The 14,943-nt window shown below is 37.0% G+C and overlaps 1 protein-coding gene across 1 annotated transcript in view; it reads right to left on the bottom strand.

Moving 5' to 3' along the window:
- Positions 1 to 14,943, bottom strand: part of LOC110023214 (E3 ubiquitin-protein ligase listerin) — a 92,520-nt gene that overhangs the window by 60,396 nt on the left and 17,181 nt on the right. The window contains exon 4 of the mRNA XM_020722520.1: positions 12,353 to 12,430. Within this exon, the coding sequence (XP_020578179.1) occupies positions 12,353 to 12,430 (78 nt within the window). The remainder of the gene's footprint in view (positions 1 to 12,352; positions 12,431 to 14,943) is intronic.

Genomic DNA, 14,943 nt, shown 5'->3' with positions numbered 1-14,943 from the left:
TATATATATATGTATGTAGGCATATACGTTGCTTGTTTGTTTTAGGGTTCAATTCTATTTGATTTTAGATTTCAGCCTTCAAGTGTCTTCCCTTGCTAAAATTATATCTGAGAGCAAGTGATGCTCCTTCTGTATCCTGCTATCAGTTGGTGATTATCTCCACATCTCCCTCTTCCCTATTTTCAGCCGCCAACCCCGACCCTTACCCTTCCCTCGTTTTCAGTCGTCGGCCACCTCCCCTTCTCCATGATTCCAGACGCCAACACCCAATTCCCTCTCTTGATTCTAGTTGCCAACCCTCATCTCCCTCCTCTAATTCCAGCCGCTAACGCTCACCTCCCTTCCCAGGTGCCCAGCCGCGGGCCACCATCCTTCTTCCCTGTTTCCAGCCATCAGCCACCCAACCCTTCTATGTCTCCAACCGCTCGCTACATCTCCCTATTTCAACCGCCAGCCACCAAGGCTCATCACTGCTCTCCACAGATATTCCAACTCGAACCTAGTCAGATAATGGTGTTTTATTGTGTTTTTGTTTCCATTTGAGTCTTGACTGTGACCCTAGTTGCTTTTGCTTAATAATATTTACTTCCATTATTGTGATTTGGGTTAACTCCAGTATCTATTGGTATCGGAGCTAGCTTAACCTTGATCATATCCTTAGGTTTCCTAGCATCCGCATAACCAAAAAAAAAAATTTTCCTAACACCAAATACCCTTCCACCCCACAAATCCTAAACTCTAATCATGTCACTAAGGAGATACATATTAGACCCTACCCGAGGTGAAATACAATGGGAGATTCATCATCTTCGGTAGAGACTTACAGAGATTGATGACGGGACCCACGGGAAGGTTACCCTCGACCGATATCTGGAGAGTCGAAGGAGAGAAAGGGACAAGGATTTGAATCTGTTCAATAGAGAAGACGTCAGTTATGAGAAATACAAGCCCCAACGCTTTGATATTCAGTTATAAAAGAAGGACAAGAGAGGATACTATATGGAGGAAACAATGATTTCAGTATCAAAGCGGATCTGCCTATGTTTGATTGAGGTATGGATTAGAGGACCTCATCGACTGGCTGCAATCTATAGAGTGATTTTCAAGTATAAGGAAGTGTCAGAGGATAAACGGGTAGCAGCTATTAAGCTGAAGAAGAGCAACTCCTTGAGGTGGGAAAAGTTACAGAGACAAAGAAAAAGATAAGGCAATGATAAAATTACCAAGTGCTAAAAGAAAAGTAAATTCATACAAAGGAAGCACCTTTCACCTCATTCGTCGGGACATATTTTTGAGACTTCACTTTCAGCAAAGAGACATATCAGTGGAGGAGCTTACGGTACAATTCAACCAGTTGCAGATAAAGTGTGAGTTGGTCGAGCTAGAGGAACACACCATAAGCCGTTACGTGGGGGCCTGAAGCCCGCTATTAGCAATATTGTGCAATTACAACTATATTGGTGATTGGGGATGTACAGAACTTGGCCTTGAAGATGGAAAGACAACATAAACAAAGCATGCAACAACCCTCATTCAGATAGCAGTCTTCATTCAGATAGTCACCTACAATTACAGCTATTGACAAGAGTACCTTTGAAGGAGTTTCTAAGACAGGGCAGGGGATTGATAAGACAGATCTGAGTGGAAAAAATCCAGAAAATGGTAGCTCGCTCAGTATAGTGCCTACCAGGAGGTGTTTCAGATGCACGGCTACAGACACAGCTTCCACCTATCCCACGAGCTGAGTTATTTCATTCACAGATCAGGGCATCATCGAAGAAGTGGAGGAAGAAAAATCAAAGGATAGTCCAGATGAAGAACTTCAACTCCATGGTGAAGAGAGAGAGAGAGAGATGTTAGTCATACGAAGAAACTTGCAGACAAAGCCAGAAAGAGATCAGTCATGGTTGAGCCACAGTACCTTTCACACCGTGTACGATAAAGAGAAAAGTTTGCAATTTGATTATTGAGAGTGGGAGCAGTGAAAATATAGTATCCACATTGATGGTGAAGAAATTGGGTTGGCCACACAGAAGCATTCTCAGTCATATTCTCTTACCTAGTTGAAAAGCGAAAACGAGATATGTGTGGATCAACAGTGCTTAGTTAAATTTTCGATTAAAGATCAGTTTCAGGAGAAAGTGTGGTATGACAGTCCCTATGGACGTGTGCCACATTCTACTGGGGAGTTAATGACAATTCGACCGTAAGACGCAACACAATGACTTCACGAATACTTATTTAAAAAGAATGAAAAACACATCGTGTTATTACCTGTCAAGGATGTGAGTGGCATGGGTGACAGAGGAGGCGTTAGCCTCAAGTGTCACCTTCATGCAGTCGGTTTGGGACACTCGAGTGGCAATGACATTGGCCCTACCAGAGGGCACTTAGTAGGATAGTGAGATACCAACACCAATACAGCCACTGCTACGTGACTTCCAGGATATGATGACCGACAGTCTTCTAGAAGTATTAATACCACCGAGAGATTCAACAAGCCATGGATCTCATGCCTGGATCAGTGTTACCAAACCGACTTGTATACATATTAAGGGTGTGTTTGGGGCATCTTATTGCTGTGTTTGACATTTTTAAAACGTCGAAATGTTGTTTGGTTCGAGCGTTCAATGCGCTTTTTGAAAACGGAGTTTACTTTTTATTAAACGAAGTGAGCCGCAAGATCGACCACGCGTCCCGCTTCGAAAAGTTGTGTTTGATCAGCAATTACCTCCCATGGCCTTCTCCCTCGTCGCACCATGCTTGCCCTAGGTTGGTTCTCCAACCCCGCTCTCCCTCTCTTCCCCATCGGTTCTTCCTATCGTTCGTCTAGTATCTCGCAATATTATTTCTATATGTTTAATTTATGTGTTTTCCTTTCGTTACTCTCGTTCGCCCTCTACGGTTTCCGATCCCATGGTTTTCTTTGGAAAGCTTGTGGCGATATAAAACATTTGTTTAGTAAATCGAGATTTGTTCATGGTTTTCTTGGATTAATTTCGGTGGTTTTTTATTGGGAAGCACCCGTTTGCCCTCTGTGGCTTTCGATCCTATCATTTTATTGGGAAATTTTGTTTATGGGAATGTGCAAGTAAAAAAAAAAGAATGTTTAAGTAGTTTTTTTGGTACTGTTATGAAGTTATTTTTTTTGTTCTCAACTATCAAATGTGTAGTCATTACAATTCTGTTGCAAACAGCAACACTATGTAATGTTAAAATGGTCATTTATTTGGAAAAAACTGCAAATCAGTTGTTTTTCATGCACAAACCAAGCAGCTAAACAATTTATCTGAATTAAGGGCAAAATGGTCATTTATCCAGAAACAACTACAAATCAGTTGTTTTTCAAACGCACAAATCAAGCAGTCAACCAAATTATCAGAATAAGCTGCAGATCAACAGATTATTAGGATAAGATGCTTATCTGGATAGGCTAGATAAGCTGCAGCTGCCCAAACAGACCCTTAGACATGCGGAGTATGAGTTGTAATAACAAGTACAGGATTTCATCGCGAGAGGGTTGGTCAGAAAGAGTACCAGTCTGTGCGGTGTCCCCGCCTTGATGATACCCAAGAAAGACGGCTCATGGTAGATATGCATTGACAGTAGGGTCATCAACAAGATTACTATCAAGCATTGATTTCTCATACTTCACTTGGACGATCTCTTGGATCAGTTGCATGGAGTCATTCTCTTTTCCAAGGTTGACTTGCGCAGTGGATATAACCAGATCCAGATGAGGTCAAAGGAAAAATGAAAGACCGTTTTCAAAACCCGGGGTGGGTTATATGAGTGGACAACTATGCTCTTCGGATTCACATTCATGAGATTGATGAACCAGGTGTCCCAAGCCAACATCGGGAAATTTGTGGTGGGGTACTTCAACGACATTCTAGTATACAAGCGATACGAGGAAAAACACTTACAACACTCGAGGACGGTTTTTAAGGTGTTGCGAGCTATAGAAGTTATACGCCCATCCAAAGAAGTGTCACTTCATGACAGCCTAAGTTTATTGTTTGGGTTATATCATGTATAATGTTGACATTCAAATGGATCCTAAAAGATTGAGGTCATTGTGAGTTGGACAACACCACAGTCTTTTACCAAGTTAAGATAGTTTCCGAGAGTAGCATCATTTTACAGGCCATTTATCAGGAGCTTCAGTATCATCACCGCTCCCTTGATAAAGCATTTGAAGGGAGAGAAGTTCCAGCAGACAAATGCAGCTCAAAATAGTTTCGACAAATTGAAGGAGAAAGTGACCTAGGCACCATTCTTGACTTCACTATATCTCAATTAGTTGTTCAAGATAGAATGCGATGCATTCAGCGTGAGGATAGAAGCAGTGTTGAGCCAAGGAGGCCACCCCATAGACTTTTTTATTAAGAAGTTGAATGAATCTTAGAGGAAATATTCGACGCATGGCAATGAGGTCTATGTTATTGTAAGCGCTCTTAAGCACTGAAGCCACTGCATGCTGATGTGTTAGTTCACTTCGTTCGCAGATCATGAAGCTTTAAAATTCTTAAACAATCAGAACAAACTGAAGGGACGATGCGCATCTTGGGGTGTTCTTAGCATCAATTCAATTCATGCTTAAGCACAAGACGAGGAGTCAGAACTGCATAGCAAATGCATTGAGCTATCGTCACTTGTTGATTATTGTGATGCAGACGCGAGTTGTAGGTTGTGGTAGTGAAGGAATAGTAAGAGATAGACGAAGATTTGAAAAAAAAAAATTTGGCGGTGTCAAGAGAAGCCTACAAGGCAATATTATAGGGTTGATGGTTACTTGCTCTACCAGAGTAAGTCGTGTATTCCTAAATGTTTGCTGAAGGAGAGCATCATTCGGTAGAGCCACAGTGCATGACTTGCGAGACGTTTTGGAAGAGATAAGACTCATACTCGTGAGAGAACACTTCTTTTGGCCACGACTGACTAAAGATGTGGAGTGACATGTCAGGAAATGTCAAAGTTATCATATGGCCAAAACCAATAGAATGCAAAATTATACACCTCATTACCAGTACGGTAGTACCAGAGGCATCGTGGGTGGATGTTAGCTGGTGTGTCCTTTGAGGACAGCAAAATAAGGACTCAATCATGGTCATGGTGGATCCATTCTTCAAGATGGCACATTTCGTAGCCTGCCACCAGATGTTGGATGCATCGCATGTGGCCGCTTGTAATTCAGGGAGATTGTGAGGTTGCATGGGATACCCAGGAGCATCAACTCCGATAGGGATGTCAAGTTTCTGAGTCACTTATGGAGGACTATGTGAGAAAAACTAGGAACTAAGCTTCAATGCAGTTCAACAGCTCATCCACAAACATAGGGTAGAACAAAGGTAGTAAACAAGAGCCTTGAAAACTTTCTGAGATGCTTTGTAGGAAAGAATATCAAACATTGAGATTTGATTCTAGTACAAGTCGAGTTCTCTTAGAACATATATGTGAGTCAGATGATGGGACGCACTCCATTTGAGGTTGTGCATAGATGCAACCCGCTCACGCCACTAGAATTGATGCCCTCCTGTCGATATTATATATTAGTGAGGATGTTAAGAAATGGGTGCACGAGATTTAGAAGCTCCACGGAGATGTTAGGAAGGAAATCAATAAGCAGAACCACAAATATCAAGCACAGGCTAACAAGTCCAAAAAGAAAGTGACTTCTCCATAAAGGAACCTAATGTAGATCTGAACGAAAAAATAAAGATTTCTAGTGGGAGCATTCAAAAAACTCAAGCCCATAATAGATGGACCTTTCAGAATACTCTAAAAGTTGAATGCCAATGCTTATAAGATTGACCTGCCAAGGGACTAAAAGTCTGTTTGGGGCAGCTTGTGCGTTTCAGGATAAGCTGATTATTCTGAAACACGGTCAGCTGGCCGGCCGCGGGGGTCTACTCGCGGCCTGCGTTTTGTGTAAAAACTCAAACGTAATTTCGGATAAGCTGGCGAAACGCGCGGACGAAACGGTACGGCGGCGTTTTGAAAATGCCGCCCGCACTTATAAGCTGCCCCAAACAGACCCTAAAATGTTCTTGCTACGTTCAACGTCACGGACTTGACCATGTGATATGACCCAACAACTTCGATGAATGAGGTCGGAGCTCTCCCAACCTCGGGAAACTGACGCGGGGGCTTGGTTGAACCAGCTTAACCGGTTCAACAAGGGGTGTCAATCCAATAAGAAGGTTGGACTGGCCGGCTAAGCTATTGGGCGGGAACTGACGCCCCTTTCTCCCCCTCCTATTCCATCTACTATTATACATATGTTGCTTGTTTCAAGGTTTAGTAATGGCTGGCTTCAAATTTTTATCCCCATGTGTCTACCCTTGTTAGGTTGTATCCTTCCCGAGGACAGATAGTTCTCCGGCTATATCCTACTGCAAGATTGTAATTATCTCCACAACTCCTTCCACATCTCTCTTATTTGTTTCAGTCGTCAGCCACCTCCCCTTCTCCCTGATTCCAACCCCCAACACCCAGTTCCCTCCCATAATTCCAGTCATTAACCTCACCTCCCTTCTTCGGTTCCCAATTGTCGATCGCCGACCACCACCCTTCTTCGTTTCCAGTCGTCAGCTACCCAACCCTTCCCTGCTCCAACTGTCAGACACCATTTATTCCCTACTTCAGCAGCCAGCCACCAATCCCAGTCACTGTTGTCCACATATATTCCAACCTGACCCTAGCCGAATATTGGCACTTCATTGAACTTTCGCTTTCGTTTGAATCTTGATTGTAACTCTAGTTGTTTTTGTCTAATAATATTTGCATATGATATCGTGGCTTGGGTAAACTCCGATATCATTAAAGTTACAGAGAAAAATAATCAACATGATTTTTCTTACAAAATTATAATGAAAATGAATTGTCTATATACTTAGCATATCTTGAACTAAGAGTGCGTTTGGAGTAGTTTGTGCATTTCAGGATAAGCAGTTTATCCTGAAAAGCGGCCCGCGAGTCGACTCCGGGTTTTAACCTGCGGCCTGCATTTAGTGTAAAAATGGAACCGCGTTTTGGGATAAGTGGGCAAAACGCGCGATCCAAACGGTACCGCGGCGTTTTCAAAAACGCCCCCGAACTTATAAGCTGCCCCAAACTGGCCCTAAGAGCTAATTTTATACATATATTTGATTCAGTTAGGATCATTAAACTATGAAATCACATTTCAAAAGTATCTCAATATTGTCTCATACCACCAATGCTCCATAGCACATATCTAACACCTAAATTTTAGGGGCATTTACATGCATACCACCCAGTTCCTATGTATTTTAATATTTAATTTTTACATTTATACCAACCAAATCTTCCATATCACATTAAATATACCTCTATTTTAACTTAAAAAAAGTGAAATACAACATATTATGTGTAGGTAAGGTGGCGTGAATGTAAAAATTGAAGTTTAGGTGTTATATATGTAAAATATATAAGAATTGAGTGGTATGTATGCAAATATTTCAAAAATAAAACAATAACATTACAGCAGAAGATGAAGCATAAGATAAACTCTGGTCTTTGCGGCTAGTGCCTACTCCATCTTCGACATGCCCCCAACACCACTGCAAAAACATGGAGATCAGGAAGACAAAGACCTAAAGCCCTAAATCACTCATGTAGTCCCAAGTCTCAACTTAATATTGCCCCAAAACACTGACATTTGAATCTTAAACACTAAAATCAAAACCCTAAACACAAAATCTTAAACTCATAACCATGAACCCTTAAATTTGAATCCTAAAACCTAAATTGTAAACTGCAAACCCTAAATGTTAAATCTTAAACTTTAAAAACCTTAAAAAGTGACGGATAAATCCTAAATCTTAAATCTTAATCCTTAAACACTAACCAAAAACAACAAACCCTAAGGGCCTCTCTGGAATGGATTTTGATCTAGATTTAACCTAAATCTTGTCAGAAGGTCATTTTGGACAAAATAAAACCGCAATTTGAAAAATTAAAATTGCACGGATTTTGGCCTAAAATCCCGGATTTACTAAATCGAGTGAATCGGCAAACTTGGTAAATTCGGGAAGAGCAAAGAGAAAGAATGCTATGAACAAACTTACCTTTCTCAATGGTTTTAGGACAGAGCGAAGCAAAAAAAAAAAAAGAGGAAGATGGAGTTTCGGTGGTCTCCGTGCGTTGTGATCCCGTCATTGCCCTCCCAGCTAGCTGTACTTGCAACTTTATCGAAAGGGTTTAGTCACAGAGGCGATTGTTTTGGATGAAACAAGAAGTGAGGAAGGGGCATAGGTGAGGGTTTCAAAAACATGGGAAGGCCTGGGGAGTGTAGTGATGTAGGCAAGGATTTCTAGCAGGGTTTAATTTATTTTTACTTATGTTAGTCTTATTATTTTAATGGATTAATAATTAACGATTTATTTTTTATTATCGACTTAATGATAACTAACTAACTATATAATTGTTATTTAATTGTCAATTAATAAAAAATGCATAATAATTTTTTTATTTATTCAATAAAATAATTAATAATTGTTAAGTAATATAATTAATAACTACTTAATTATTAATTCATAAATGTTAAACTAATTTAGTAAATTTTTTATTGATAATTAATTAGTTCTGTGAATATAAAAAGTATTAATTATCAAAATTTTAAATAACATTTTAATTTAATTTAATTTAATAAATAATCAATTTTTATCATAATAATAAAATAATTATTATATATTTTTTATTCTAACAAACAATAAAAACCACCTAAATTCTAACAAAAGTTGCCAAACCATTTGACAGAATTTAACTGGATTTATTAAATCTAGTGTCAAATAGTTTCTACGATTTAACCGTTCTGGATTTGCTAAATCTGGAATTATAGAATTTTAAAAATCCACTTAAGCCAAAGCTCATTCGTTGTCATACAACCCCAAAATCATGAACCCTAAACCCTTAGGAGATGCATGGAAACTGATGAAATTTAAGTTAGGAGTTAGTAAATCCTGTAAATTTGGATTTAGTAAATCATTGAAGAGTTAAATCTTGAAAACTGTTTGATAATAGATTTATGGCCCGTTTGGGGCAGCTTATAAGTGTGGCGGCATTTTGAAAACGCTGCCTCACCGTTTGTTTCGCGCGTTGAAGATGCGTTTATGGAAACGTCATTTCATATTTTACATTACACGTCGCGATCTGCGTTTCCTTCATCGTGTTTAGTCCCGAATTAGTCTGCTGCCCCTTCCTGGATTCGACATTGCTTCTTCCTTTTTCGTTGTTCGTGATTCGGAACTAAAGGAAGCTCGCAGTGCGGCAGAGCTACTCCCTGCATATTCAGCACTCCTTCTGCTTCTTCCTTCTTCGGCACTCCGTTCGCGATTCGCAGATTCGACATTGCTTCTTCCTTCTTCCTTCTTCGGCACTTCTTCTCTTCCAGGTTAGTAGGTGCTCTTAACCTTACTATATTCTATTTTTAATTCTGTATTTTTATGGTTAAGTTATGGTTTGCTGATCTATAAGATGTCCTTGAAATGGAGCAATATCCACTCTCCCAGGAGATGATCTATGGATTCTTAGGGCTCTTCATTTCAGCCGCTCCTCAACTCTCGTCTGCTCCTTTCTGTTTTTTTTTTTTTTTTTTTTTTTTATTTGCTCAGCCTTGACTTCTATAGGATTGAAAGGCAAAATGTTACCTCTAATTGATGCTATCTATTTTGGTTTTGTAGGAGAATATAATTTGTTTTTAGAACTTAAACATGATGTATGACTTTAGACTTTTAACTTCATATTGAATGAAAACTTAATGCCGATGTTAGAAAAAGCTTAATCGAAATGAGGGGCAGAAGCACTAATGAATGGATATTGCAGTGGAGCTATGCGAGAGCTAGGAAATTTCATATAAAAATTAAAGTTTTGGTGTTAGACTTGTAAATATATAGAAATTAGGTGGTATGTATGTAACTGCCACTTTTTTTATTTATTTGTTATCAGTATAGTGATTTGTTATCAGTAACTAAACAGCTAAACAGTTTATCCAGAACAAGGACACAATGATCATTTATCCATAATCAGGTGTTTTCCAAATGCATAAATCAAACAATCAGCAGTTTATCTGGATCAGTTAGTTATCAGCAAATTATCAAGATAAGTTGTTTATCAGCATAAGCCGGATAAGCTGCAGCTGACTCAAACAGACCCTTAGTAAATCCAATTAAATTCTATCAAACTCTTTGATCACTTCTGTTAAAATTAAAAAAGATTGTTAAGTTTGTTAGAATAAAAAATTATAATTAAATTTTAATTATTTTATTACTATGATTAAAATTAATTATTACATTTAATTTAATTAAATTAATTTTTTTTCTAATTATGCTTTTTAATATTAAATTATTTACCAAAATAAAAAATTATTAAACCAATTATTAAATTATTACATGTAAATTTATCTAATTTTAAATTAATTTTATAATATATTAATTAATTACAAATTATTAATCAATTAAATTAACAAAATTAACTTAAATAAAATAAATTAAAACCATAACTATCTTCTCTTCCCCTCTATGCCCAAAGCCCTCGCCTAAATCACTTCCCTTCTGATTTCGCCCAAATACTCTTCACCTCTCCACCCGAAACTCCCACTGGTGTCCCTCCCCTCCTAGTTTTGCCTTAAGTCATCGACTTCATGACGGAACCCTCGCGATAAAATGTCACGATTAGAGCTAATTGAAAAGGCAATGATGGGATCACGGCGTACAGAGACCCAAAACTCCCATCTTTCTCCTCATTCCGCTCCGTTCCTACCCAAAACCATAAAGAAAGGTAATTTCACATCTTCCTTTTAGCGAGAAGCGTCCATCCCGATGTTAAATCAACAACTCGAAGTTAAATCCACCAATTCCTAGAATTTAATAAATCTCGGATTTATGAATGAAATCCGCAAAATCCAAAGTTAAAATTTAATAAATCTCGGATTTATGAATGAAATACGCAAAATCCAAATTTGCCATAGTTGCACCTTTATATTGTCTAAAAAGACCATCTATCAAGTTTAGCTTAAATCTAAGTTAAATCTCGGCCTAAATCCGTTGCTAGAAAGCCCATAAACCCTAAACCCTAAACCCTAAACCCTAAAACCCTAAAACTAGAATACTAAGCCTTAAACCCAAAACACTAAATCATAAATCCTACACCAATAAACCCTCAACCCTACAAACCATGAATCCTAAACACTAAAATCTAAAGCCACGCAACAGGAACCAGCTATACCCTCACTTTAGTCATAAGTCTAAACTTAATATTACCCTAACACAACTAAACATGAAGAACTAGTATAGAGTCAAAAGGTGTCATTAAAGAGAGGAAATGGCATAACCAACCTCTCAGAGCCCTAGAAAAATTCTAAGCAGCAAACTCAAAATTTCATAGGTGAGGAATCACCTGCGAAAAGCTATTTCACATAGGAGGTCCACCATCACTACTAAGCTAGAAATTCCAGTTATTACAGAAATGAAGATATTCCTATAACAAACAAAATCCCATCAAAATAATGTGGGGCGTTTACATACAAACCACACAATTCTTATGTATTTACATATCTAACACTTTAACTTTAAGGTTCAGATTTATACCACTCATATCTATCCTATAATATAAAAAATACCACCATTTTAATTTAAAAAAGGTGAAATACACCTTTTCATGCATGGGTAATGTGGCATGCCAGTAAAAATTGAAGTTTAGGTGTTAGATATGTAAATATATAAGAATTGAGTGGCTGTACATAAATCTTTCTAATAATGTCAATTCTTCTGAGAAGGGGTTTTGTTTTGCAAGCTATGGTCAGTGTTAGCAGAGTAAAAGATGCATTAATAAAGAAACATATGGATTCAATGTGAAAGGAAAAGAAAGGAAAAGGGTTTATACGAAAGATAACTGAGGATGTTTAAAATATCTACATAAATTAGAAAGTACAAATAGTTGATTCGGGATAAAGCTAGTGACGGTGACCAAGCAAACATCTAACACTTGAAAAGATAAAATGAACAAAAAGAATTCAAAATATTTTGTACAAGATCCTCCAATTTAAAATTTTCTTTCAAAAAAATTTGTATGTGTTTTGTTCAAATTAAAGATGAATGTTTGAGATAAAAAAATCCTAAATTTAGCAACTCTGCTGCATAAATATTGATAAAAAGATCGTGAAATCAGCATCAGCTCATTTAACATATTTGAAAAATTGATCAGCTAAAAGCATATAAAACCAAAGAATGTGGGAACAAACCCACATCTAGTGTACCGAAGATATAATCTTCAGAAAGGCATTATTATCAACTAATTATAAAAATGTAGAAAAAACAGAAAAGAAAAATACCCATTGCGGTACTATCTGCACAACTTCTTCTGATGACTTTTGTTTGAACAGTGAACATAATGCAGTTAAAGCTTTAACCTGCACCAAAAAAAAAAGAAAATAACTTGAATTATGGACGTTTACATTGGAGTCTGAAGGCCTTCGTTTGAGTAGATCTAAAACTCAATAAACATAATGTAATTTTAGTAGTTGTAGCACTAGTGGCAGAATTACAATTATGGGTGATCAAATCATTAAAATGTGTGAACGTTTTAGATATCTCGGGTTTATTGTTCAAAGTGATGGTGATATAGATGAGGATGTTATTAGTAGAATTCAAGTTGGTTGGTTGAAGTAGAGGAATGCATCGTGTCGATTGTTTGATAGAAAAGTACTAGTTAGAATTAAAGGAAAATTTTATTAAATTGTGGTAAGACCTGCAATGCTCTAAGGCGCAGAATGTTTGCCTTTAAAAGAGAAGCATATAAAAAAGTTGAGTGTTGTTGAGATGAGAATGCTAAGGTGGATCAGTGGCTAGTCCCTTAAGAGACAAAATACGAAATGAATATATTTGTGATAGAGTTGGGGTAGCTCTAGTGGCAGACAAGATTAGAGAAAGTTGTCTTAGATGGATTTGTCACATCAAACGTCGACCATCTAATGATTTGGTTAAGAGAGTAGATGTTTTAGATTCAACTTATGTTAAGAAAAGCAGAGATAGACCTAAAAAGACTTGGGCGTAACTAAAACAATATCACAAAATCACGTGTCCTTCCAAGAAGCTAAATTACATTATTACATTTAGCACTTTCATAATAACTAGCAAGCATACCTTGAATGAGGGCAAGTCTGAAGAACCCAGAGTGAAGATGTCTGTTGTCCCTCAAATCAAACAGAATCAGCAACACTAATTGTGTCATTAGTTCTAACATATTTGAATGGTGCAAGTTTTAAGTGCTTTAGTTCCTATGATATATGATAATTTGAGAGGTTACATTTTATTAAATTTGATCAACATTTATACATTTCTATTTGATATGGATTTCTTGTGTCGAGTTTGGGTCGAGTTGGCATGTCGGGTCAATTTTTTACGCCCCTATCGAATAAGATATGTGAGATTTTAATATTAGAAGAGTTAAAAGAGATTATATGTTGAGGTGTCGGGTGTGTCACGGTCGTGTCCATATCTTACACTGACACATAAACCATTTGGAAACTTATGTGCCATATAGTTAGAAAGTAATGACTTCTAGAGCTTGAGTATAAACAAGCCCGTATGACAGCCTGATTGGTTGGAATATAAACCAAAAACAAAAAATGTTTTAGGGTAAAGCCCCATAGATACTTTAATTTGTTATGCACAGTATTATGGAGGAAAACTAAGAATACAGATTTATAGCTTAGATGAATTTAATATTTTCAAACTATACAAAACATCGAACTTACTTTTATGCAAAATTATAGCCTTTTGTATTTGAATTCTTTCCATTAAATTGTAGAAAAACATAGGGAAGCATGACAGTATAAACCTATTAAGTGGAGCCCTTAATTGTTATCTGATAATAGTATCAAAATTCAAGCCATCAATTTCATAGGTTTTGGGTTGTTTTTTGTCATAACATGAGGTTTTTGAATGTTAATATAAATACCATAACCTTTCAAAGAATATTAGCCTTCGATATAATAATTTTCTAAAATGGCATTTACATACATAGCACTCAATTCTTATGTATTACATATCTCACACCTAAACTTTTATATTTAAACACATAGCACTCAAATCATTATATCACATCAAAAATAGCACTATAATCAATTTGTAAAAGAGAAATTGACATTTTCATGTATGGTTTTAAAGCACCAAAGTGTTGTGTACGTAAATATGAAAGTTTGGGTGAGATATATGTTAAAACATAAGAATTGTGTGCTACTTATGTAAATTTCCATTTTTTTTAAATTTCCGCTTAGTAAAATCTGCCTCAAGCAGAAGTGAGTCCGAACACGAGACTAGCTTGATACTATAGATGTTTCTATTAGCAAACTTTAAATATGTAAAAAAGTTCGTAAGATACCTAGCAAATAATTTTTCTGCAAACAATCTTAAAGTTTTTTATTGCAACCTACTACCTACATGTCATCTTAAAGCTGGGATTTTGAGACTAGTTAATTTAGGGCCTGCTTGGCATAATTTTTATTTTATGTTATTGTTTTTTTAAAACATGTTTGATTAGTATAATTTTTTCCTTTCTTACCTTTTTTTTTTAAAGTTTAAAAACACTCAAAACACGTAAAAAATATGTTGAGTGTTTTAAAAACAGCCATGTAAATCAAACAAGTTTAAATTTAAATCAAAACAACAACAACAAAGCCTTAATCCCACTACGTGCTGCATGAACCCTTTTTCTCCATTGCGTCCTATTTACAGTCATATTTTCATTTAGTTCTAGTAAATTAAGATCATTTTAATACAATAAGCCCAAGTCTTCCTAGGCCTACCTCTGTCGTTGTTGACCTCATTTTTAGTGAGGTCTGGTCTTCCTCTTAGGGTTTAGGATCTAGCCTTAGGGATCTCCCTTTGACTATCTTAGAACCTTAGAAGTGGTGCCCGCCTC

The sequence above is a fragment of the Phalaenopsis equestris genome, unplaced genomic scaffold (assembly GCF_001263595.1).
Source record: "Phalaenopsis equestris unplaced genomic scaffold, ASM126359v1 Scaffold000223, whole genome shotgun sequence".
Taxonomy (NCBI): domain Eukaryota; kingdom Viridiplantae; phylum Streptophyta; class Magnoliopsida; order Asparagales; family Orchidaceae; genus Phalaenopsis; species Phalaenopsis equestris.
Note: the sequence above shows the minus strand (reverse complement) of the source record. Positions and strands in the feature narration are given on the sequence as shown.